At 34.3% G+C, this 24716-nt stretch overlaps 2 protein-coding genes and 1 long non-coding RNA gene across 3 annotated transcripts; 2 read left to right on the top strand and 1 right to left on the bottom strand.

Moving 5' to 3' along the window:
* Window positions 1-1949: 1949 nt before the first annotated feature.
* LOC145053800 (kinesin-like protein KIN-14G) lies at window positions 1950-8317 on the top strand. Its single transcript, XM_079001903.1, has 18 exons — window positions 1950-2673; window positions 2926-3092; window positions 3187-3330; window positions 3419-3610; window positions 3719-3778; window positions 3869-3937; window positions 4012-4083; window positions 4165-4269; window positions 4354-5556; window positions 5650-5731; window positions 5852-6112; window positions 6209-6315; window positions 6412-6590; window positions 6732-6893; window positions 6969-7222; window positions 7304-7524; window positions 7606-7685; window positions 7898-8317. Exons 1-18 carry the CDS (start codon window positions 2553-2555, stop codon window positions 7986-7988), a joined length of 3570 nt encoding a protein of 1189 aa, XP_078858029.1. The 5' UTR covers window positions 1950-2552; the 3' UTR covers window positions 7989-8317.
* A 116-nt stretch (window positions 8318-8433) lies between these two features.
* On the bottom strand, window positions 8434-14097 carry LOC145053801 (phospholipase D zeta 1-like). The gene is made up of 19 exons (XM_079001904.1): window positions 13616-14097; window positions 13217-13318; window positions 12996-13111; window positions 12779-12917; window positions 12530-12691; window positions 12269-12439; window positions 11952-12200; window positions 11757-11873; window positions 11547-11686; window positions 11154-11460; window positions 10577-11044; window positions 10380-10490; window positions 10068-10214; window positions 9790-9987; window positions 9612-9713; window positions 9314-9445; window positions 9108-9173; window positions 8955-9016; window positions 8434-8870 (listed from the first exon to the last, which is right to left on the bottom strand). Exons 1-19 carry the CDS (start codon window positions 13808-13810, stop codon window positions 8630-8632), a joined length of 3225 nt encoding a protein of 1074 aa, XP_078858030.1. The 5' UTR covers window positions 13811-14097; the 3' UTR covers window positions 8434-8629.
* A 3688-nt stretch (window positions 14098-17785) lies between these two features.
* On the top strand, window positions 17786-19800 carry LOC145051512 (uncharacterized). The gene is made up of 5 exons (XR_013683666.1): window positions 17786-18052; window positions 18850-18910; window positions 19016-19330; window positions 19441-19517; window positions 19619-19800. It is a non-coding gene; the product is annotated as an uncharacterized LOC145051512 (long non-coding RNA).
* Window positions 19801-24716: the final 4916 nt, after the last annotated feature.

Below are 24716 nucleotides of genomic sequence, written 5' to 3' on the forward strand. Positions count from 1 at the left end.
ATGCACATGATCCGAGTGTTACATCTAATTTATTGGAATATGAAAAATAAAAAATATGCTCCCGGGTAAGTTACATGGTTTGTGATTTTCAAGGCAATAAAAACATAGTCTATGTTTTCTCGAAATGCATTTTCGAGCCTTCGCTAAAGTATGATGCCTATATGTGGATTTTCCCAACAAACACGATATGTGTGTAATTATATAAACAAAAAAACATGAACTATGCTTTTGAGTCTTGACCAACTTCTAAAGTACGATGCTCAAAGTATATGCTCTCTTTATTACATGGTCCATGTTTTGTATGTGTGAAAAAACACGTTTATGTTTCTTAAGTTTTCATTATTCCGGCTTTTGATCTCTTGTCCAATAGTTCCATGCCAATCCAATGCTCTCCATCAACCTAGTCCATTCCATTTTATGCTCCAAGCCTTTCCCTCGTCCTCGTTAACTTTCTATGCATCCAATCACCACTACAAATTCAATTAAACAGTGAGTGATACGAGACGTTCCACCAAAACTAAATGGTTTCCATTAATTAGTAAAAAATGGTTTATAGTAAAATGATATGAAAAACTAGAAAATAAACAAGCAATAAAGATGCATGAAATACATATAACCATAAGTAAAATTTTAGAACCCTAGCTTGATGAATCGCCTATTGATTAATAGGAATCCATTTTTGATCATGGATTAGGTATTATGAAATGAACTGAATTTAGATTTCAAGGTTCCATTTTTAAAACACAGAGTTTAGTGCATCATATGGGTCAAATGTAAGATTATAGTGCTCTAGTGAAGATTTGAGCCCTAATATAATTAGATCATCCATTGATCTAACCAAATTCACATCTGAATTTAAATTTAATGTAACTATTTGATTTCATATGTGATTCTTGTAGTCAAAACTCAATTCATTAGAGATATTTCCAACTAGTGGTCATTCTTGAGTTTTCAAGTTTGAATGGAAAAATTAAAGTGTTAATCACTTCGATCAATAAGTAAATGAGGTTTATAATGTTAAGACTTAAGATGAATGTTATTACATGTTTTATATAAGTTTTAGATCAAATACAAACACCTTAAGTCATTAAAAATATGTTTGTAGGCATAGAATCAAGTTCAACAAAGGAGGTTGTCATAGACATTTCTACACATTTGTGTGTAGGTTTGTGCATTTACACAATCCTCTTAATACCAACATGGTCATTCAACTTATTGATTTGTACATGTTTCACCACTTTTTCGGATTTGGTCCGTTGAACCATCGATTATGGGATATTTTTTACTAGAAATGACTTGGAATTTAGGTTTAAAACCAAATCATGAACTGCATTTATTTGACATTATTTTGCCTTGATGGTTGCTTTTATTAATGGTTATAACAACGTACTTTGTCCATTGAATGTTTGCTTACATCAAATACAATAAGAATGTTTCTTTAATAGTTAGAGGGTGTTTGGATAGGGAAAAAAGAGGGTGCTTATTGCTTATTCCCACCACAACAAACTAAGTTTAAGTGTTTGAATATGAATCCTTAAAAATCACCTTATTGTTGTAGGAAGAAACTAAATAAGCTGATTTTAATAAGCATCCCTTTGCTTATTGTTTATTGCTTATTTCCACCACAAACACTTTTGTAAAAACTGTTTATTCTCACTGCAATAAGCTATAAGCTAATTTATCCAAACACACCCTCTTAAAATATAAATTTGTGAAATTTAAATACTTTCATTTGAATCTTATAGTGACCAAAACATATCAATTAATGTTTTTAAATGAATTTAAAGGGTGTTTGGATAGTGAAAAAATGATACTTATTACTTATTCCCATCATAGTTTAATGTTTAAATATGAATCTTACAAATTAGAAATAAACTAAATAACCTGTTTTATTCCACCTCAAATACTTTTGCAAAAACTAAAAAGCTACCAAGCAGCTCTTAAAAAAAGGGAGGAGGGCTGTCAACGGCGATAAAGCATGTCGAGGACGGAGGAGGCAACAGTGAAAGGGGGACGGCGGTGGTTGGGTAGTACAGTAGGGCAATCGGCGGCGATGAAGTCGGTGTTCTAAAATACAAGTCTTGATTAAAGAATGTATGAAGGAGGGAAGAGGGATGTTTAGATTGTTAGGGTAAAAGCGTAATTTGGCAAAAAAGACTGGCCTACGCCCTTGTAAAATTATAAACGGTTAGGAGCTTTCCTTCCATGGCGAGAGGCACGGAACGAGATTATTTCTCTCCATTTCTAACAGCAACCCTTTCTTCCCTCCCACAACAAAATTAATTTTAGAAAACTGAATTAAAGAATATGATCACAAAGAGGAGAGATAGAGCCATAGAGAGTGAATAAAGAAATTACCAAATTCAATTTTCTTTTTCTGTTTTCATTACAGCCAGCTCTCCCTCCATGTTTGTAAAACTGTCTCTCTTCATCCATCAACATGCTGCATTCCCTTCCCCATAGATGATTGCATTCAAGAGGACCCAAAAAGTTGAGTGTTTGCCCTGTTAGCATTTCTCTGGGTGTCCTGTTTTTTTTGTTTTGTTTCCAAAATGGCGGAGACTGTAGCCACATTTACGTTTTCGGTCGGGTCAATGGTTGAAGAAGTTCTTCAGCAGCAAGGCCCGAAATTGGTCGAGGCCAATGTGCCATCGAAGCCTAATTCAAAAATCGGTACGTCTCTCCTTTCTTTGATCATCTATATCTATAATACTTATAATTTGGTGTGCATATGTAGATGACATTCTGTCGTGTTTTGGTGGAATAGAATTCATGCATATTAGGTGTTTGATCTATTGTCTGAGAGAGAAAGAATAGAATATCTTATGTTGGTGTGTTGTATGCATGTGGTTGATTGTGGCATTAAGATTATTGATAAAGAGAAATATTATGATTCTGAGGATGTTTGCAATTCTGATTTGTCAGCAACAAAAAGAAATGATGCAACAAGATGGCTAAGAAAGTATGTAGGTGTGGTGGCTGCAAAAGATTTACCAGCCGAGCCTTCAGAAAATGCTTTTAGGATGGGGTTAAGAAGTGGAATTATTTTTTGCAAATTTATTAACAAGATTGAACCTGGTGCAATTTCTAAAGTAACCTTCTTTACCTCTACTACTAGTAATTAATAGATTTTATTTTCTTATAAAAATAAAAAATGGAATGAAATCATGTATGTTGGTTTCCCAGATCGTGGAAGCACCCTTTGATTCTGTTATTATACCAGATGGAGAACCTCTATCTACATCCCCATACTTTGAAAATATCACAAATTTTCTTTCAGCCATAGAAGAAAGGCAACTTCCATCTTTTGAAGCCTCAGATTTAGAACAGGTAAAGCTTGTTTGTTTGTTTTTTTAAAAAAAAAAAAATTAAAATCAAAACTGCAAATCCTCCTTTATTAATTTAATTATTTTGATAGGGGGGAAGGTTATTAAGAGTTGTGAACTGTGTGCTAGCCTTAAAAGCATATGGTGACTGGAAAAAGGCAGGTGCAAATGGGAAGTTTAGGTGGGGGTATCGGAAACCCTCTTCAGAAAGGAAAGAAATGGTTCATAAATCATTGGATATGGATAAATGTGATGATCTTTGGAAAGAAGAAGTTAAGGATAAGGTTAGTGTAGTGTAGTGTAGTGTGGTTTACTTTTACTTTCTCTTAACAAATTCTGCAAAAAGTAAAAGCCTCTGATAACTCGAGTGATTCTTGTTTATGCATGTAAAGCCCCTTCAAGAACGTGTTCGTGATCTTATTTCAAATCATAAGCCACGAGATGTTCCTATAGTGAGTCAACATTGGGAGATGCTTTATTAAAACATTCTTTTTTACTTTTTATATAGAATTTGTTTCCACAAATTCCCTTACTTGCTACAGGTTGTTGAGATTGTGTTAAGCAAACTCACACAGGAGTTAGAACGTAAAGTGGAAACCCACAAAGAACAGGTAAGCAGCTGTGTATACCATTTGCATACATATTGAATATAATATATTATGTATCTTGTTTGTTGTTTTAACAGATTGCTGCAAATCCTCCTAAAGAAGTTGACCCAAATAAAGCTCTTCGTAGAGCTAAAAGTAGAGATGCAAAGGTAAAGCTGATTTCTTCATAAACTTTAGCACTTGTATCACACTTTCTGACACTGAAAATCCTTTGGTTAACATCATGTTAGTCCCTGGATAGAAGAAAGTCTAAAAAAGAAGAATTTATAAAGATGCTTAATAAGGAGAAGGATGAAAATGCTATTCCAGAGACCAGGAGAAAGGAAGAGAAGAAGGTATTGTCATTGTTCATGAATCATGACTTATTTCCAAATTTCCTTATAACTAACTTACTGATTAAAAAAAACATTTGATTCCAGTCGTTTAGTTCTATAATAAACGAGATGAAAAAGAAAGCAACCGAAGATGCTGTGAAATCTCCTATGGAGATTGAAAGGAGAACACCCGCATCCACATTTGCCAAAAAGTGGGGTGAAGTAGCTAATGAGAAAGCAAACATGGATACCAAGAAGTTGGGTAGTGATATCAATAATGAGATGGATAAAAAGTCAACCGCAGATGCTATGAAGAATGATCCGATGGAAAAGAAAGCAACCCCAGATGTCAAAAAGTCAACTGTCGATGTAAGTGTCAAGATGGAAGAGAAACCAACCACGGTTGCAATTCCCAAAACAGATTCGGTTCCTTCCAAGAATATAATAAGTTATGAGTTGGAAGAGGAAGAGGAAGAGGAAAGTGAAGAGGAAGAGGAAAGTGAAGAAGAGGAAGATAGCCCAGAGTCAGGTAGTGAGAAAGGTGAGGAGGTGGAAGAGGAAGAAGAAGAAGAGGAGAAGGAAGAGGTGGAGGAAGAGGAAGAGGCAGACGAAGAAGAAGAAGCCATGGAAGCGGAGCATGATGCAATGCAGAAGGAGATGGAATCAGAGCTTTTGGAAATGCAAAACACGGATACAAGTGATATGAGTGATGCGATGAAGAAAGAGATGGAACTTAAGATAATAGAAAAGAAGAAAGAGATGGAGAGGAAGGAGATGGAAATGAAGAAAGAGATGGAAAGACTGGAGATGGAGAAGAAGAAAGAGAGGGAAGCGAAGGAGTTACAGAAGAAGAAAGAGAAGGAAGCAAGAGAACTTCAGAAGAAGAAAGAGAGGGAGGAGCAGGAGTTGCAGAGGAAGAAAGAGAGAGAACAGAAGGAGTTGGAGAGGAAGAAAGAGAGGGAGCAGAAGGAAGCGGAGAGGTTGAAAGGGAAGGAACAGAAGGAGGAGGAAAAGAGGAAAGAGAGGGAACAGAGGGAGATGGAGAAGAAGAAAGAGATGGAAAAAATGGAAATGGAGAAGAAGGCGAAAAGGGAAATGAGGGAGAATGAAAGGAAGAAAGAGATGGAAAGGAAGATGGAGATTGAAAAGAAGAAGGAAATGGAAAGGAAGAAAGAGATGGAAAGGAGAGCAATCGAAGATGCCAAGGATAAGAAATACTATGATTGGGTCAATTCTGAATGCAACAGGTTAAAAACCAGTTCTGAAAAGCAGCAAAAGCTGGTTGATTTCCAGAATAAAAAGCTACAAGTATATTCTTATTATTCTCCACCTTAATCATTATAAAGCTTTTATGAGCACAGATATGCCTTACCTAATAGAGATTTTGATATGATGATACAGGCATTGAAAAATCTGTTTTCTACTGCAAAAGCAGATTTGGAGACACTACGAACAAACTATCAAAAGGAGTTCAATGCTTTAGGTACATAACAGTTTTTTTTTTTTTTTTTTTTTTTTTAAATTTAAAAAAAAAATTAGAAAAAGGTTGGATTTGGGTTTGGGTTTGAAAGGAATAAAAAAAATGTTGGTTGTGAGTTGTCAGGCAATCAGATGCGTAATCTGGCTCAAGCTGCATCAGGATACAAGAAAGTTGTAGAAGAAAACCGAAGGCTATATAATGAAGTTCAAGATCTAAAAGGAAATATCAGGGTGTACTGTAGATCCAGACCCTCTGGGGGAAAAGCAGGTTGTGTTGATTGCATAGATGAGGGAACCATGGAAATTATCACAGGTGTTAAAAATGGAAAAGAAATCCGCAAACCATTCACTTTCAATAGAGTTTTTGGTCCAGGTGCAACTCAAGGTCTGACTCTGTCTTCTCCTCCAAAATCATCTTCTATTTCTTTTTACATTTTCTCTTTATCTTTATCTTTATGTTTTCCATTTTGTGATGTTGTAGCTTTGGTATACAAAGACACCCAACCGTTGATCCGTTCTGTCCTTGATGGATACAATGTTTGCATATTTGCATATGGGCAGACAGGATCTGGGAAAACTTGGACAATGGTAAGAAGTAAGAAATTCATTAAACTTTTTTGCATTTTGATTTATGAGATTAATGTTTTATAATTAAAGTTAGTAAGTTGGTGTTTGCATTTGCAGACTGGACCTGATGTTTTTACAGAAGAGACAATGGGAGTAAACTACAGGGCACTAAATGATTTGTTTGGAATCCGAGAAGAAAGGAAGGGCATGATTTCCTACACAGTTTCTGTCCAGATGCTTGAAATTTATAACGAAATGATCAGAGATCTCCTTCTGACAGATGGAGTTAGCAAGAAATATCCTTTTTCCCTATCATGCTTATGTAAAGTCATAATATATATATATATATATATATATATATATATATATATATATATATATATATATATATATATATATATAGAAATACTAAGTTTGTTGACTTAACCATTGAGCACATTAGATATTCGACTGGGTGCAGCGGATGGTATAAATGTACCAGATGCAAATCTTGTACCAGTTACAACAACAGAAGATGTTATACGTTTAATGAATCTTGGCCATAATAATCGTGCTGTGGGGTCCACTCAAATGAACGCACGTAGTAGTCGTTCTCACAGGTAATAATGCATTTAGTTTTATGTTTTATATTTTATAATATATATAATATGTAATATTTAATATAAATATTGCAGTTGCCTTACGGTTCATGTTGCTGGAAAGGACCTGACAACGGGTACAACGGTGCGAGGTTGTATGCATCTGGTGGATCTTGCTGGAAGTGAAAGAGCCGATAAAACAGAGGCTACAGGTGATAGATTAAAGGAGGCAACTTTTATAAATAAATCACTTTCTGCTTTAGGAGATGTTATCGCCTCTCTTGCACAAAGAAGTGCTCATGTTCCTTATAGGAACAGTAAACTCACCCTCTTGCTTCAAGATGCTCTCGGTAGGTCCTGTCCTCTCTTTTGATTATTTTGTTTTACTAATCTTATCTTGATGACTTTGTTTTTATTTGTGATGTTACTAGGAGGGCAAGCCAAGACACTTATGTTTATTCATGTAAGAGGTGATCCGGATACAGTTGGAGAAACAATCAGCACATTGAAATTTGCTGAAAGGGTGTCTAGTGTTGAACTTGGGGCTGCTAAATCCAACAAAGATATCATAGAACTCAAGGAGTTGAAAGAACATGTCGCTTTTCTTAAGTCACAATTGGAGAAGGCAGGAGGAGAGCTTCCAGATATGGAGGTAAATTTTTGTTATAAATCAAATCATATATGTATCTGAAAATTGATTTTTTATTTTTCAATTCATGGTGAATATTTGCAGTCTGGGGATGTGGGAGATGGTGATGACCAAGATGCAAGCAGTGAACCCAAGAAAGCTGCTCCTGCAGCAAAAACCCCAAGGTATGATGACATCATCACTACTTTGTTCTTTTTACCAATATGGACAATATACTTTTACTTTTTACCCAAATTATAATGATTTAAAATGAAACAAGAGTATGCCTAGGAAAGCTTAATGGAAATTTGACCTTTTAGTTTTTGTAAAACTACGTTATTACCCTTTTTCAATACAACTTACCAATAAATATTAAATAATATAAATATAAATACAGTGCCAAGGCGGCAGCAGCACCGGCGAAAAAAGCAGCTGCTAGCTCACCGGCTGCAAAGACTGCTGCAAAGCCGGCTCCTAAAAAGAAGTAAGTTGCTATGGTGGATCTATCAAGGAACAAATTTATTCCAATCCTTCTAAATGAGTGTGAGTGAAAGAATATGTATATAGTTATAGTTAGGTAAAAACAGAGGGAGGGATGGGGGGTTCTTTTTGGAAAATATGGAAGTTGATTTCTGGGGGTGATATTCTTTAGTCTTTGTTGTTCATAAAGAAAATGGAAGAATATTTTATAGGTATACAGAGTTTGTTTCATTCTGTAATGTTGTGATATTGTAATTATTTTCATGTATAGAAACTAAACATTGATTATGCAAAAGATTGTATTTTATTTTTTCCAGATGTAATAATGTGTTAGGACCTGAACTTAAGTAACAATTAACAAAAGCCAGTAGTAACTTATCCAAACTATGTTGCTAACAGACTTGGAAATTGGAATATGATATACACGATTTATATAAAAAAATTGTGTCAATGTGGTTCAAGATAGATATACTTATTTATTCACTGCTCTACACAACTTTATCTATGTAGATTGTAATTTTACAATTTACATTTATCTCACTGATCTACACAACCACACCCTTTTCCCTCTAACAATCAATCACAAGAAAAATTATATATAATTCATGTACATTTCTCCCTAATTGAATATTGAATGAATGATGGATGTCTAGTAAAAGACCTGAGGAGATGTATAGAACTCAGTCTCACTAAACATGGGTCTTAAATCTTCCTGAGACATGAACTCTAATGGAAACGAAACAAGAAACCCTCTTACTCCCTTTAATACCTCCATTGAAGGAACAACACTTCCATCCCTTGTTGATGATGATTCAGGGGCTAAACCTAAATCAATTGTCGTATGTCCAAGTTTCTCTTTCCAGTAGTTCATACTTTGTCGAAAAGCATATCTGCATTAATTCATTGATAAATACCAACACTTATTATTATTTGGTTCCATCATACCAGATACTACATTATAGTCTAGGATTTACCTTGAGTGTATAGAATCATTTGGGATGCAAGAAAACACATCCTGGTAAATCTGGGCATTTGCCTGTCAAACACAGTAAGTAACAAGATATATTACTTAATAAAGCTTGAAGAATATATATACATAAATGGTTGTGCATGTATTTTATTTATACCATTGCAGTTGCCAGCCATAGATCTTTGTATGTCACATCAGCTATCGGGTCTCTAATCCGACTAATCTGAAAAAAAAAAAAAAAAAAAAAAAGATTTAAGAAAATAAGCAAATGCGGGTTACCTACCCGTTCTGGGTGGGGCCTAGTTAATGCCAAACACAATACAACCTGTTGTGTGTAAGTTGGTAAAATGGTGATTAGGTTACCTGATTGCCATTCAGACCAAGATGTTCAGACCATAGAGAAAGTCGAAGGCTATTAGCAAATTTCCCAGCACTCCAAGGTTCACCATTCATTGTTGATTCAGTAAACTCTTTATCTTCAATCAGAACCCCAATCTGATATGCATATTTATACAACTTCCTTCGTTACCAAAAATAATTATGGACATTATAAAACCATCTTTTTTACCCCGAATTATGCCAACAGTTTTACCAATTTATGAGTCAAGTTGCATTTCTTCTTTTTAGTTAGAGGAATAAAGAAAAGAATGTAGATTTGTACCTCGGAGTCCCTGTGACCAAGCAAACTCCTGTCATTTATGTTGGATGATCCAATTAAGGTGATACGATCATCAACTATCATCACTTTGCTATGCACATACACCTGAATAAGATTTCATTAATTAATTGTTAAATTGTTAAAACTCATATAAATACATTATTAGGAAACACTAAATTACCTGACTTGTGACAAGTGGACCATCATCACCCAATCTCCCATATGTCCTAAGACCATAAAATGATATATAATCATCTGTTTTAGGACCAACCACTGAGTTGAGCTTCTGCAGTATTGAATTTTCTCCTCTTGAAATCGATCGATACTGCCAATGCATTATAGCTCTAACCGTTGCTGCCCCACCATCATCCATACGCCCCTGTTTGTTCATTCATTACTTCATGTACACAAAAGGGTAAAATGGTCATTTTACTCTCATATTGAAGACCATGCTTTTACCTGGAATCCTGGTAAGAGTGGTATAACAACAATAACTCTGAAGCACTTTTCCTCTTTATGTGCACGCAGTATACGTCTGTACAGAGCTTCCAGGACACGATTCTCTATGATGTCATCATCTGAGAGGCCTGATATGAAAAACTGATTCTGGAAGAAATCATAAAAAATATTAGCTTTACAGATATGGATCATAGTATGCTCTTCGTTCTTTTATTCAAAGAGAAAAATAATTACAAGATCTTGTTGCATTGAAACCATCTTATCACATTGCTTTAAGTTGACAACTACACTTAATATTACCCATGAAATTACCTCAATGTAAATAAACTTTTCTGCATTTTCGATTAGGGAACAATAAGCTTTGTGAATGCTGTCTTCGGTTCGACTCGTTCCACCTGACCAATGGCTAACACTTCTGATAACCTGCAAATCATACATCAAATACATGATTGATTGATTGATTTTCATTTATATTTGCATGAACTTTATTCAAATGGTAATATTCTAACCTGACAAGAGCATGATGTACGTGGACCTACTTGTGAAATTTCACCACTAGAAACTTGTTGCCTTTCACAACTCTCATCTGACATTTCGGATCCAAAACTAATTGTCACCATGCTATTTTCATGATGATGATCCAAGGAACTAAAATCATCTGCAGAATATGTTGTTGACAGGGATTGGTTTAAATGTTCATCATGAGATGGATCAACAGGGTTTCTCTGGTCCACTCCATGCAACTTGTTATTGACATTTGAAGAATCTATCTCATGAGCTTCTCGAGGCAAAAGAAACTGTATGTCTTGTGATGGTGACTCATAGGAAAAAGAACCCTGTGTAATGTCTATCTGGTTTCCATCAGTAGTGTTACTCTCAATGTCTAAATTTTGGCTTCTTCCCATGTAGTGTGGAAGGACCATGTGTTGTTGTGGCATTAGTAGTGGTATTGTTTGTTCGTTTGGTGCTTTGTTTCTCTGGAAAAAAAAATGGTAACTAATTAGAGAAACAAAAACTCATCTTTTTACAGCTGCATTTGTTACTTTGTATAAGCATATAACTTTTTTTAAAATTTTTTATTTTAACCTTAGCATGGTTCCAACGTTGCACAAAGTGTCTAGCTACATCACGACAAGGTGGTCCCCACAAAGCACAGTGAACATCATGCCATGGCATACGGGGAACTTTTCTTCTGTCCAATTCATCTGTCATGGTGTCCACCCAAGAATTTGGTTCAGATTCCCTAGGGTTATAATAGTCCTTTCCTGGCCATGTGAAAGGAGGGTTATCACCAACTTTGTGTTCAATTGTATCATAACGACCAAAACATAAATCTAATCCCCCAAGAAAGCAGATCTTGTGATCAACAACTACAATCTTTTCATGGTGTGACCTGCATTTTAAAAAGGTAATAAGAGTAAAACAAGATAAAAGGATCTTATAATTCACAATATCACTTAAAATTCATAAGATACATACCACAAGTAGATGCCAGCTGCAAAATGGTCAGGATAACGCAACACTTTAACATTCTCATGAATGTTAAGAAGCATTTTCTGGCTGTATAAACTATTGATTTTTAAAGCAATTTGGACCTCCTTGTAGAGAAGAATGTAGATCTGAAAGTATGTTGTTTTAGTTATTAAAATATTTAACACACGACATAAACAAAATAATTAACCATTGTACCTTCACACCTTCCTTTGCTTTAGCTTCAAAAAGTGCATCAAGGCGTGAAGCTCCATTTGCATGAAATGGACGTTTTAAATAAAGTTCGGGGCATAGCCACCATCCAGTAACATAAATCTGATAAAAGATGATTCAGTCAATTAAGGAGTCAAAAGTTTCGAAAGTGATGACATGACAATTTGCAATTCTGTATACCTCTGATTTTGCATTTTCTATTGATGAAGCAATTGCTTCAAATGCTACATGTCCATCTACAAACCATTGAGCTTGACTACCATCATCGGTCAAAGTCAAACCCCTTTGTGGAGCAAAGGAACCAAAACGATGAGGATTGCACCAAGCTTCTTTTGGCTTTTGACCAGTATTATAAATGGCTGATATCCAGTCTCTGATTTTTGCTTTGCTTGTGCTTCTTATCTTTGTACTTCGGTTTCCACATGTAATCTATCAAAAAATTCAAGCTTTATCAATCATCAATAATGGGTATAAGAAAAAGGGTTAACAACAATTACCTTGAATGCATAACGAAGAGGGTTCTTTTCCTTTACTTCCTCCACCAAAAGTACTTGATTCTCTTTATCCCCATTTGAAGGTAGAACATCAAATACAATGATATCTAAGAGTTTGGCACTAAAAGGGTCTTCTAGTAGAGCCAAAAATCCAGGTTTTAATACTGCCCAAACCTGAAAAATCAAGAAACATGCAACAATGTAACTTGCTGATTTGCTTCATCCAATACATGAAGAAGACATCTCATTTTTCTAAAAACTAACCTTCTGCCAATTGTTTCTGCAACAACAGCACATAAAACATCCTGCATCTCCATCATCTCTTTGGATATGACTTAAATGTTGAACCAAAACATAATCCTCTTTCAACTTTGGGCCATACTCTGGAGAAAACGATAACTTAGAGACCTCCAGAAATTTGCAAACCTGACCCGAGTTAAAGAGTACCAAACAACGTTGAAAAGATTCAAGATCAAATTTATGAAGGAAAGATGAAAAAGCTTTAAGGATTACCTCACGAGAATTCACAATATCAATGTTCCCAAGGAAGTGATTAAGATAATTCTGCATTGCAACTTTTGCTCTTTCTGAAACTGTTGACCTCCCAATTGATGGTCTTATAATTGACAGAGCAGCCCTAGTTGGGACAGATCTGCATTCACTTATATGGTCAGAACAGACTTGATAGAAATTTTGTGGAAGTTCTTAAGGTATTCATGTAAAAAGTTACCTCTTTTTAATGTTATCTTCATTATGTACAGGAATAGCTCCATCATCAGGTTCATCATTGTCATGCACAATTGCTGTCTGATCTCCTATTCCTATGTGTTGAAGCCAATCCTTAACCTTTGGTGTTCATTTCAGAAAAAAAAAATGTTTAAATGGTTTAAATTAAGGCATTTAAAGTGAGTTATGGAATTCCATTCAGCTTTAGGAGTTTATGAAAAGAACCTGCTCTTGCTTCTCATGAAATTCCTCAACTATTGCACGTTTCTTCAATGCGACATGTAAGTAGATAACTTGTGACGCCTTCTTTAGTAAACGCCATTTGAACTGTTGGAATACACATGGTTAGCCAGTTTAACCGATGTTTTTTTTATTGAAATACCTAATAATTATTACTTAAATTCAAATATCCCAAGATCTAAATCTCCTGGTTTTTAGCCTAAATTTAAAAAAACAATGACAATAATAGAAAACCAACCAACTATAGAACTATAGAAGTGGGTACGACATAAATTGATTGTTTACTATTTACACAAACAGGCATGTAGAGGGTATTGTGTCCCTATCTTAAAACAGTAATTAATATAAAGTGGTAGAGGTAATTACTAATTAGCATTAGCTTGCCTGTTTGTATTCGAGTTGAATGGTGTAAGAGAGAAGCAAGGGTCCAATATCACTGACGTCGGTTCGGGAGACAGATAGAATGGTACCCTTAGGGAGTTCATCGAAGATACGGATCGATTCGGCGGAAGAGCGGCGAGACTGAGACCCATGGTGCGATTGCAAAGAACCTTTCGAAATTAGACGCTCAGTCGACATTTATAAACTGTGGTTATGACAACACCACCGTCCACCACCAAGAAAAACTGCCACTTCCGTTCAGATAATCGCCGGCGAAGGTGCTTTGCATTACCAATATGCAATCGAGTGTGTATGGAGCATGGACTATGGACAGAGAGATAGGAGAGTACGTGAGATGCAAGGAATTAAGTTTGAAAATCGTAAGTCAAAATTGATACGAAATCCTTGCTTGAAAGCCTGGATTTGTGAGGTTATGTACTCATATTATAGCGATGGAGTTGGAAGGAATATTTTGTTTGGATCTTTAATCAGATATACCTTTTTCATGTTTATATCATTATATTTTTTTTCTTATTTTAAAGTTATTAACAAGATAGTTATTTAGATTTTAGACGAAACACCCAATCATATGCTATTGTATTCTATTTTTATTAAATTATATAGCTATATTTTATTTTTATCAATTTAAATAATAATCTTTTACATTTTTAGCAAATTTATATACTAAAAAAGATCATACAACTGCGTTTCAGCTGATTAAATCAAACATAATTATAGAAGCAAAACATTTAATCCTTTTAATTTTGCATTATAAGAATGTTTTAGTTTTTCTAAAAGTTAATACTTACTTTGTTAACAATTTCTATAACACGTTGGTCCAATTAGTTACAGATTTATCATTTATGCCTAAATGTATTATATTTCTAAATTTTTAATTCAAAGTTATTTATTGATAATCATTACATACCATTGCACCCAAAAGAAAAAAAAAAATTTGAAGGCTGCGATGGATGGTTCCAATGATTTGGTAGTTTTAGCATATTCCAATTGAATGAGCACCAAACCTTGGAACAACGGATATTCTCAGATGGTGCCGTGGTCATGCATTAATTATTCATATTTATTGGAATCGCTAACCTTACATAGCTTTACCTTTACTTTTCAACAATTACAAAACGACCCCCTAACTCCAACTATCGACACCACCCTACCTCCCCACATGAATTTCAAGATCTTATATGTATTTTGTCATTTGGTGTATATATATACCATGGTTCTAAAAAGCGTGTTATTGCATGCCTCAAGGCGTGTCATGGCGTAAAACATGGTATAGCAGTTACGGAAACGCCCGATGCGAGTTTGTTAAGCATGACGCCCAAATAACGTGTCGTTGCGCACCTTATCGCGTTATGACACAAATTTTTTCCCCTTATCGGGCCTAAAAAATTGAGTTGTTAATTTTTTATATTAAATATTATTATAACACTTCTAAAAGCTTGATATCTTTGATAAAACTCAATAATTATATGATTTGTGTTTTTTAATGTATATAAAATAGTTATGCCTTGAAAAACATCATGACTCGTTATGGCTTAACGTTGACTTTGCCGTCAAGTTCACTTTTTAAATTATTTAAAACCTTGATATATACGTCTAATTGCATATATTCCTAATTTGTTATATTGTTTTACAATATATTCGCTTCAAGTTAATTAAGTTGTGAATTACTAGAAGTCGTGACAAACATGGGTGAAGGTAATTGAAGAAATGTTGCATATACATGGTTTGTTTTTTGTTTTTTGTTTTTTTTTTTTGATAAACTGGAATTTTAACATGGGCGGTAGAAAATTAAAAAAAAATGAAATGTTACAATAAATGAAGTTCGAAAACACCTTACCATTACACTCGCAAATCCCCAAGTCCGATAAAATGGGAATGGGGTGGGGAAGAGGAAGTTAAGATGGTGGGTAATCGAAACTATTTTCAAATAAAAACCTTTAAAAAACAGAAGAATAAAGTAAAAAGGCAAACATGTTGGCTCCTCTTAACATGATCACCTTCAAATTAAAGTCAATTCAGTAGGAAACAATGAAAAAAATAAATGAATAATTAAACATGTTTAATAAGCAACGGTTAATTGTTAGTGGTTAATAACTAAATAAAAAATGAAGGTATAATTAAACAATCCTTTAATAGTATTTTTGCCACATGTCACACTCTCGTTCAATTTGTCAAATGTCATTTTATGGTTATTTTAAATTAATTTCTTTTCCATATGTCATTTTATGAGTTTTTATTTTAATAAATTTCACATAATAATTTAATATAATAATTACAATAAATGTAGTAACAAATGAATATAAATTTTATTAATGGACTTATCTTCTTAATTCAAAATTTTCAAATTAAAGCTCATTAGTTTATTTTGTTTATTTATTTAAATTTAAAAGATAAAAAAAATCAATTTTAATAATTCATTATTTTTCTTATTTTATTATAAATCCAAAATTTTAAATATTTAGACATTTATATTTTTTTTAATTAACCCATGTAACACATGAGTCTTACACCTAGTACATATACAAATAAAGAGGATTAGGGTAAACATGTGCACACCGTGTTAGTAAATAGATGGAGTAAAACTAATAAATATAAAAATCTACCCTAATAAATAAAGATTTTTTTTTCCACATATCATATTCTAATTCATTTTATCACATGTAATTTTATGGTTATTTTAAATTAAATTTTTTTACACATGTCATTTTATAGTTTTTTCATTTTATTAAATACACATACTATTAAATGTAATAGCTAAAATAAATATAATAATAAATGAATATCAATTTCATTAATGGACTTACCTTCTAATTTTATATTTCTAAATTAAAACCTCATTAATTTTCTTTGTTTATTTATCTAAATTATTTGTTTAAATTTAAAAGATAATAAAACACTTTAATTTTAATAATTCAATATTTTTATTATTTTTCTTATAAACTAAAAAAAAAAATTAGACTTTCATATTTAACTTTTAAAAAAATAATAATAATAAACCCATCTAAACATGGGTTCCACAACTAGTATTGTAAAAAAAGTGAAGAAAAATGTCACTCATACGAATGCAAACACAAACAAATGTCCCTCTAAAATGACTACAAGTGTTAAGAGCATCCATAATGGTGAGGTTAATGGAAAAGTTGAATGGAGTGACAAGTGTATGTGTCATTCAATGGATGAAACTTTACCATCGTGAGATGTCACATTAACATTCAATAGCTTTGGAGTTCAATGATCATTAGACTATTAAATAGGAAAGAGGAAAGTTTTTTTAATTCTTAAATATATACTATAAATTAACTGTTGTAATTTTTTATTGAAATTTGTAGTGTTCAATGCATTGTAGGAAAAAATTATAGAGTTGTATGAATTGTAGAAAGATAATGTGACAATCCATTAAATTTTATGAAGTTCAATGCATTACGGATGCCTTAAATGTAACATTTTTATTTGGGACCTAGAATTTTTGACATTTTTGTAAAAATAGATTTTATATATATATATATATATATATATATATATATATATATATATATATATATATATATATATATATTCGCTAATAAATAAAGGTTTTTTTTTGCCACTTGTCACTCTTACATTAATTTGGACACATGTCATTTTTTGGTATTTTTGAATAAATTCTTTTTTCCATTTGTCATTTTCTCCTTTTTTATCTTTTCTTAATTAACAATCAAATTTACACACCAATTACTAATTGTCTTAATTAAAAATAGTCAATAAATTACAATATTAATACTTATATATTGTATTTAATATGTTTCCTTTTTAAATTTAAATTTTAAATTTCAAATCTAAAATTTCAAATTTAAATAAATTTTTGTTTAAACATTCATATATATTTTTTGTTTTACCAAACCCATATAACATACGGGTCTCACAACTAGTATATATATACTCTTTATTATGCAAATTTGATAAAAGACTGAATTTTAGTAGTAACAAGGCTATAATGCAATTTGTACAAGAAATTTATGCAATGAAATCTTATTTGGTCAACAAAAGTAGATAAGTCTAAGTATAAGGACAAGTCATTCAATATAAAGACTAATTCAAAGAACCATCTCCCCGATTTTTTGCTTAAAATTTGCAAGAATTATTCAAATCCCTTTTCCACTATAAAATCCACCACCGATTTGGGGTTTTATTTTTGCATCCACCTCCGATAAAGAACATGCCGGTATCGACCTTGTGCAACTTCGTGAAACGAAATTACAGAAAAAATGATTTCTTGTATATGAACATTGAAGTAATTATATGCACCTTTCTTCTTAAAATCTCTCTGTCCATCTTCATCTAGCCCCACCCCTGTTCATTGCCGCTACGACCTTCATCTAATTCTATCTCCACTGCCGGAGCAACACATAATCATCTCTGTATCTCTCTCGATTTACTAAAGTAAGTGAAAAATCCAATTTTTTTGCTTTTTATTTTCTACCGAATACAAAATCTAAACAACTTTACATTCTCTGTTCCTCATTATGTATCTCTAAAAAACCTCAATCTAAGGCTTGACCACCGCCACTGTTGTCTCCACACTGCAGAATCAGAAAGACACACAAATAGATTTCTCGGTTTATGTTTTCTACGAACACATTTATCCCATTGATATCCCCATATATTTATTAAATATGAAATAGCATGAGACTGGCTCTTAACGATCACAACCTTTTTGAATTGGATTAGAGATAAATAGAAACATGAGTGAAAGGAGTTGCATGAACAAAAATCAGAGGTATTGAGTAATTGAGATTTTTTAATAAGATGAGCATGACCAAAGAAAGAAAATATGTTGATGTATTTTTCCGAATTTCATTTTCATTCCATTTTAATCAAAAAGCTACACAAGGAACATCATCATCTCTCTCTCTCTCTCTCTCTCTCTCTCTCTCTCTCTCTCTCTCTCTCTCTCTCTCTCCAGCTGTTCTTCCTTGTTGCGTTTGTATTTATATTTTGGAATTTTTTTTGTTAAAAAGTTGGAAGTAGTTTAATCTGTTATTTAACTACTACCAAATAATTAAACTGATTAGCTGCAACATGGATTGGTAGGTCAACATTCTAACATTCGATCTACTATATGGAATCCGAATGAGAAACAGAGTTAAGAGGAACAAAATTTTAGTTATTGTCATCCTCCTCCTTGGACAACCTATGTATTTTCTAAAATTTTAGTTAACAGTTAAAACTTTTGATAGGTTGGTTATTCTAGACCAAGACTTTGCAGGAGGACATCAACACGTATATAGGTCGTTCATGGTAAGATTAAAACTGTAATTATCTCAACTTAGCACCTAATACGTACTTTCAAATATAGCCTTTCAAATAACGGTGTTTTATATTATCTTTACTTTTATCTTGTAGAGAATATATCATCGTATGGAAAAGAACATGACAACATGTAAATGATAACATGGGAAAATAATGGTGTTTTGTTTCATCTCTACTATCGTTGTCACCTTTTTGTAGAATATGTACACATCTAACTCTTCCATATGTAAATTATTTTCTAGGTATGCAATTTTTACCTAACCAAGATTACTAAAATACCCTGCTGGTAAAATGGTCAAGGCATAGTAGGAAATAAGCAAACGACCCCATGGGTAAAATTGTCAAGACATAGGGTGGAGGAAAGTGTGTTGCATCAGGCTTTATCAAATGCCATTACAAATCTAGCAGGTTCTACACATATTATACCTATAAGTTCTGATTTTCAAAATCATAATTCGATTTTCTACATATAAAACTATATTTGATTGGTTGATTCTCGATATGTATTCAACTTCTAGTTCTGGGGGAACGATCATGATTAGAGCCAATGCCATCAGAAAGGAAAGCAAGGTGACAGAAATGTGATTATGTTCAGGTAGATATGTAAAATCTCATGATTTACTTGGTTTTTAGTATTCTTATCCCTTTTAGGCGTATTTGTAACAATTGAGTTGCTTATTTGTTTCTTTGCTATAGGCGGTGCTAATTGTATGATTGAACACAAGGAAGAGAATTTAACAGTGATCCCTCCTAACATAACCACATGTTATCAATCGATGCTTATCCAAACAATGATAATATGATTAATAAAATCAATGGAAATAGGATGCTATTTATTTTGATTTTTTTATTGCAATCTATTCTGCAGGTACTTTAGGTCATAAAATTATTAATTACAATTCATCCGGTTTACTATATAGTTTGTTATATTACATTTGTAACATGTTATAATAACTGATTATAGATTATTTGTAATTATATAATTAGTTTTAAAAAAATCCAAATACTCTTTAAAAACGGTTGCACTTCCTAAATGTCTTATGTTTTTTTTTTCTTTGACACCTTAATTTTACCATTTTAGATTTTTTTACATTAACAATTAAGTCGTCGGAATTCGAGTTAACATCCAAGTCAAACAAAAGTTTGTTATTTCTGAATTAATCCATAATTAGAAGACATCTATTCAACATACTTTACTCAAATTTGAGTTTAATGCGAATTTAAAAAATATTCATTCGTTCAACAAACCTGAATGATAAGTTTTCGTATTATGCATTAATGTTGAAATAGCTACTAGTCAAATATGCTAGGGAGAGGGTATTTTTTCCAATGAGATCTCTATGTCCGTCTGAAGATGAAATGTTCTCGTTTAAGCCAAAAAGAAAACAATTTCCAACTCGATTTTAGTTTTTTATTCATTTTGTTTCTATTAGCCTGACTCTTATTAACAATTGTTTAGATGTAATAAACTATTTGCGTAAAAAAACTAATCACCACCTAGAAACTAATTTCTAAAAGAAATTATTCGCACTCGTCGCTTTGCGCAGATAAACGCCTACTGTGTGTGTGTGCGTATATATATATATATATATATATATATATATATATATATATATATATATATATATATATAGGGTTGAGATCAGTTGAGAACTCATAGTTTCCCGATAACTAAAAGTGGAGCGTTGGATTAAAAGTAATTCAGGAAGGACATGATCGTCATCTTACCAATCTCATTTAATTTTAATAATTTTGTGTTATTTAATATATTAATATAAATGCCTAAAAATTTACATCATAAATCAATTTTTCATATTTTTTTAAAAATAATATTTTTTTTTCGTTTTTTTTAAGAAAAAATACAACTTTTTTTAATTTTTTATAGAAAACAAGAATTTTTGAAAAAAAAATTGAAAAAAATAGTTTTTTTTTAAATGCAATTTTTTTCAAAAAACAACAATTTTTTCAAAAAACAGCAATTTAAAAAAAAACTGCATTCTTTTCAAAAAAAACTGCAAGTTTTTTAAGGAAAGTTACATTTTTTTCAAAAAAAAAACTGTATTTAAAAAAACTGCAATTTAAAAAAAAACTGCATTTTTTTTTGAAAAAAGTAAATTTTTAGGTGCATATATGCATATTTTTTCAAATGCATATATGTATATTTTTTATACTATAGTATTCGTAAATAAATCACAACAAATCTCATTTTTATTAATTAATCTATAAACATAATAGTACAAGTATTTTATTCGATACAAAATAAAATATAAAAAAATAAAAAATGCTACAAATTTCAAAAAGTTTTCATGTCTTCGTGTCAATATTTACTTATTTTTTCTTCAATTTATCATTTTTCACCTCTTTAATATTCATCACAATTTCTTCCAAATCTACAAGAAAATTAAAAAAATAATAATAATTAATGCGAAAACACTCACAAAAATGCATTTGTGATTTTAATGTGATTAACATATGAATCACATGCAATTCACATATGAATCACATTTACATATGACATCATATGTGAATTACATGCGATTCACATATGAATCATATGTGATTCACATGTGATTTACATGTGAATCACATGTGATTTACATGTGAATCAAATGTGATTTATATGTGAATTAAATGTGAATCACATATGATTTACATGTAAATCACATGTGATTTACATGTGAATAACATGTGATTTACATGTGAATCACATATAATTCACATGTAAATCATATGTGATTCACATGTGAATCACATTTGATTCACATGTAAATCACATTTTATTCATATGTAAATCACATGTGAATCACATATGTAAATAAATAATCTTTCTTGTACCTTGTAAAGTAAATAAATAAAAGTATGAGGTTAGTGCCATTGAAGATAATACGAGTTTGTGGTGATGCCCTTCGGGCTCACCAATGCTCCTGCCGCGTTCATGGACCTCATGAACCATGTGTGTAGACCGATGTTAAACCGGTCTGTGATAGTGTTTATTGATGATATCTTGGTTTATTCCAAGACGCAGGAGGAGCACGAGGAGCACCTGCGGGAGGTGCTGGAGACTTTGAGGAGGGAGAGCTTGTATGCCAAGTTCTCCAAATGTGAGTTTTGGTTGCGCGAGGTGCAGTTTCTTGGGCACCTTGTCAACCAGAACGGGATTTCGGTAGACCCGGCCAAGGTGGAGGCCGTGATGAGATGGGAGGTTCCGAAGTCTCCATCTGAGATTCGGAGTTTCTTGGGATTAGCGGGCTATTTTCGGAGATTCATCTAGGATTTCTCCAAGATAGCCGTACCTTTGACCAGGCTAACAAAGAAGGCCATGGTCTTTCGTTGGGGGCCTAAGCAGCAGACAACGTTCGAGACACTGAGGCAGAGGTTGTGCGAGGCGCCAATCTTAGCCTGCCAGAGGGCATGGAGGATTTTGTTGTGTACTGCGATGCGTCCATCTCAGGTTTGGGCGCAGTATTGATGCAGAGAGGGCATGTCATCGCCTACGCGTCGAGGCAGCTGAAGCCTCACAAGGCGAATGATTTACATGGACCACAAGAGCTTGAGGTACCTTATGGATCAGCCGAATCTGAACATGAGACAGCGTCAAAGCTTGATGTGGTGAAGGATTATGATTGTGAGATCCTTTACCACCCGAGGAAGGCCAATGTGGTGGCCGATGCGTTTAGCCGCAAGGCAGCACCGATCAAGGATGTCTGTCTGTCTGAGGATGACAGTGGTGACCCCGCTGCTGGAGCAAATTCGGGAGGCTATGAAGGAGGAACATCGGAAGAGCGAGCGGATAGTGGGTCAGGTTTCCTCCTTCGATTATGATAGACGAGGATTATTGACACTACACCGTAGGGTGTGGGTGTCGTACCATGGGGGCATGCGCCGGGTTCTAATGGGAGAGGCGCACAAGTCTAGATTCTCCATTCATCTCGGAGCGACGAAGATATATAGGGATCTTCGTTTGGATTATTGGTGGCCCTGCATGAAGCGGGATGTAGCTTGGTACGTGGAGCGTTGCTTAACCTGCAGGAAGGTCAAGGCCGAGCACCAAAGACCACACGATAAGATGCAACCGTTGGATATCCCGTTGTGGAAATGGGAAGATATTACGATGGATTTTATCACAAAGCTTCTCAGGACCGCGCGAGGAGTGGATTTGGTATGGGTCATCATGGATCGATTGACCAAGAGCGCCCATTTTATTCCGATTCAGGAGAGTATCTCGGCCGAGAAGTTGGCCGACATCTATATCAGGGAGATAGTGGCGCGAAACGGGGTGCTAGTGTTAGTGATTTCAGATAGGGATGTGCGTTTTACTTCCAGGTTTTGGAAGAAGTTTCATGACGAGTTGGGTACTCACCTGCATTTCAGCACCACTTTTCACCCGCAGACGGATGGTCAGAGCGAGCCGACCATCCAAACATTAGAGGATATGTTGCGGGCATGTGTTCTGGATTTCGGAGGTAGTTGGGATACCTACCTTCCGTTGGCGGAGTTCTCGTATAACAATAGTTATCATTCGAGCATCGACGGTCCTCCCTTCGAGATGTTGTATGAGAGGTGGTGCGGGACCCTGATATGTTGGGGAGAGGTTGGCCAGAGGGTCATGGGGAGCACCGAAGTAGTGCTTAAGACAACAGAGAAGATTCAGCAGGTCCGAAGCAGGCTTCAGACTACTCAGAGTCGGCAGAAAAGTTATGCCGATAAGCGTCGATCAGACCTGGAGTTCCAGGTCGGGGATATGGTTCTCTTGAAAGTGTCGCCTTGGAAAGGCGTCATTCGATTCAGGAAGCGGGGCAAGTTGGGCCCAAGGTATATTGGACCGTTCAAGGTTATAGCCCGGGTAGGCAAGGTGGCTTATAGGTTGGATTTGCCAGCCCAACTAAGTCAGATACACAACACTTTCCATGTCTTTTAGCTGCGAAAGTGCCTGGTGGACGACTCAGCAGTGGTACCCTTGGAGGACATTCAGGTTGATGGCAGCCCGAATTACATCGAGCGGCCTGTAGTGATCCTTGACCGGAAGTCGAAGGATCTGAGGAACAAAAAAGTGGAACTCGTGAAGGTGCAATGGCAGCACCGGAGGGGGTCGGAGTGGACTTGGGAGCCGGTGGATGAGATGATGGAACATTAGCCCGAGCTGTTTCAGGATCAAGCAGCAGACTTCGAGGACGAAGTCTAAAATAAGTGGGGGAGATTTGTAGCACCTGGTTCCTGGTATGTATCCTCTTATTGTATACCCTTGCATTTTGGTCTTGGACTCGGCGAGTAGAAGGTCCAACTCGCCGAGTAGAAGCAAGGAGAGACACGGGACTTAAACGATAAACTCGGCGAGTCGGGTCCCGGACTCGGCGAGTAGACCCTATTTGGGCAAAACCCTAATTCGAGGGTTTTCACCCTATTTAAACACTCTAACTCGGCCTCCCTTGTCCCTAACACTCCCAGAGAGTTGTAGAGGAAGTTTGGAGCTTAGAAGAAGAAGGAGGAGGTTGAGGAGTGCAAGGAGGGGAAGTAGATCCGAAATCTACACTGTGAGAGGCTTCCATTCAGGTAGAAAAGTTCCTACCTTGATCACTAGTTCATTAGATCCCTTTTTGTCCCTAATTGGTGCTTTTCATGCCCTAAAACCTCAAACTCCATGTGTTTATGCTCTTTGTTCTGAAAGGACTTCTGATCTGGACCTTATGGACATCTTAGAAATGTAAAGTTGTTGTGGTTGAAGTGATTGAGGTCCCTATTGAGTGTATGAACTCATAAAGAGCTTGGAATTGCCTTTTGGAGCTCATAGGGCCAT

Source organism: Lactuca serriola, chromosome 5, assembly GCF_051521515.1.
Source record: "Lactuca serriola cultivar US96UC23 chromosome 5, Lser_US96UC23_V15, whole genome shotgun sequence".
Classification (NCBI taxonomy): domain Eukaryota; kingdom Viridiplantae; phylum Streptophyta; class Magnoliopsida; order Asterales; family Asteraceae; genus Lactuca; species Lactuca serriola.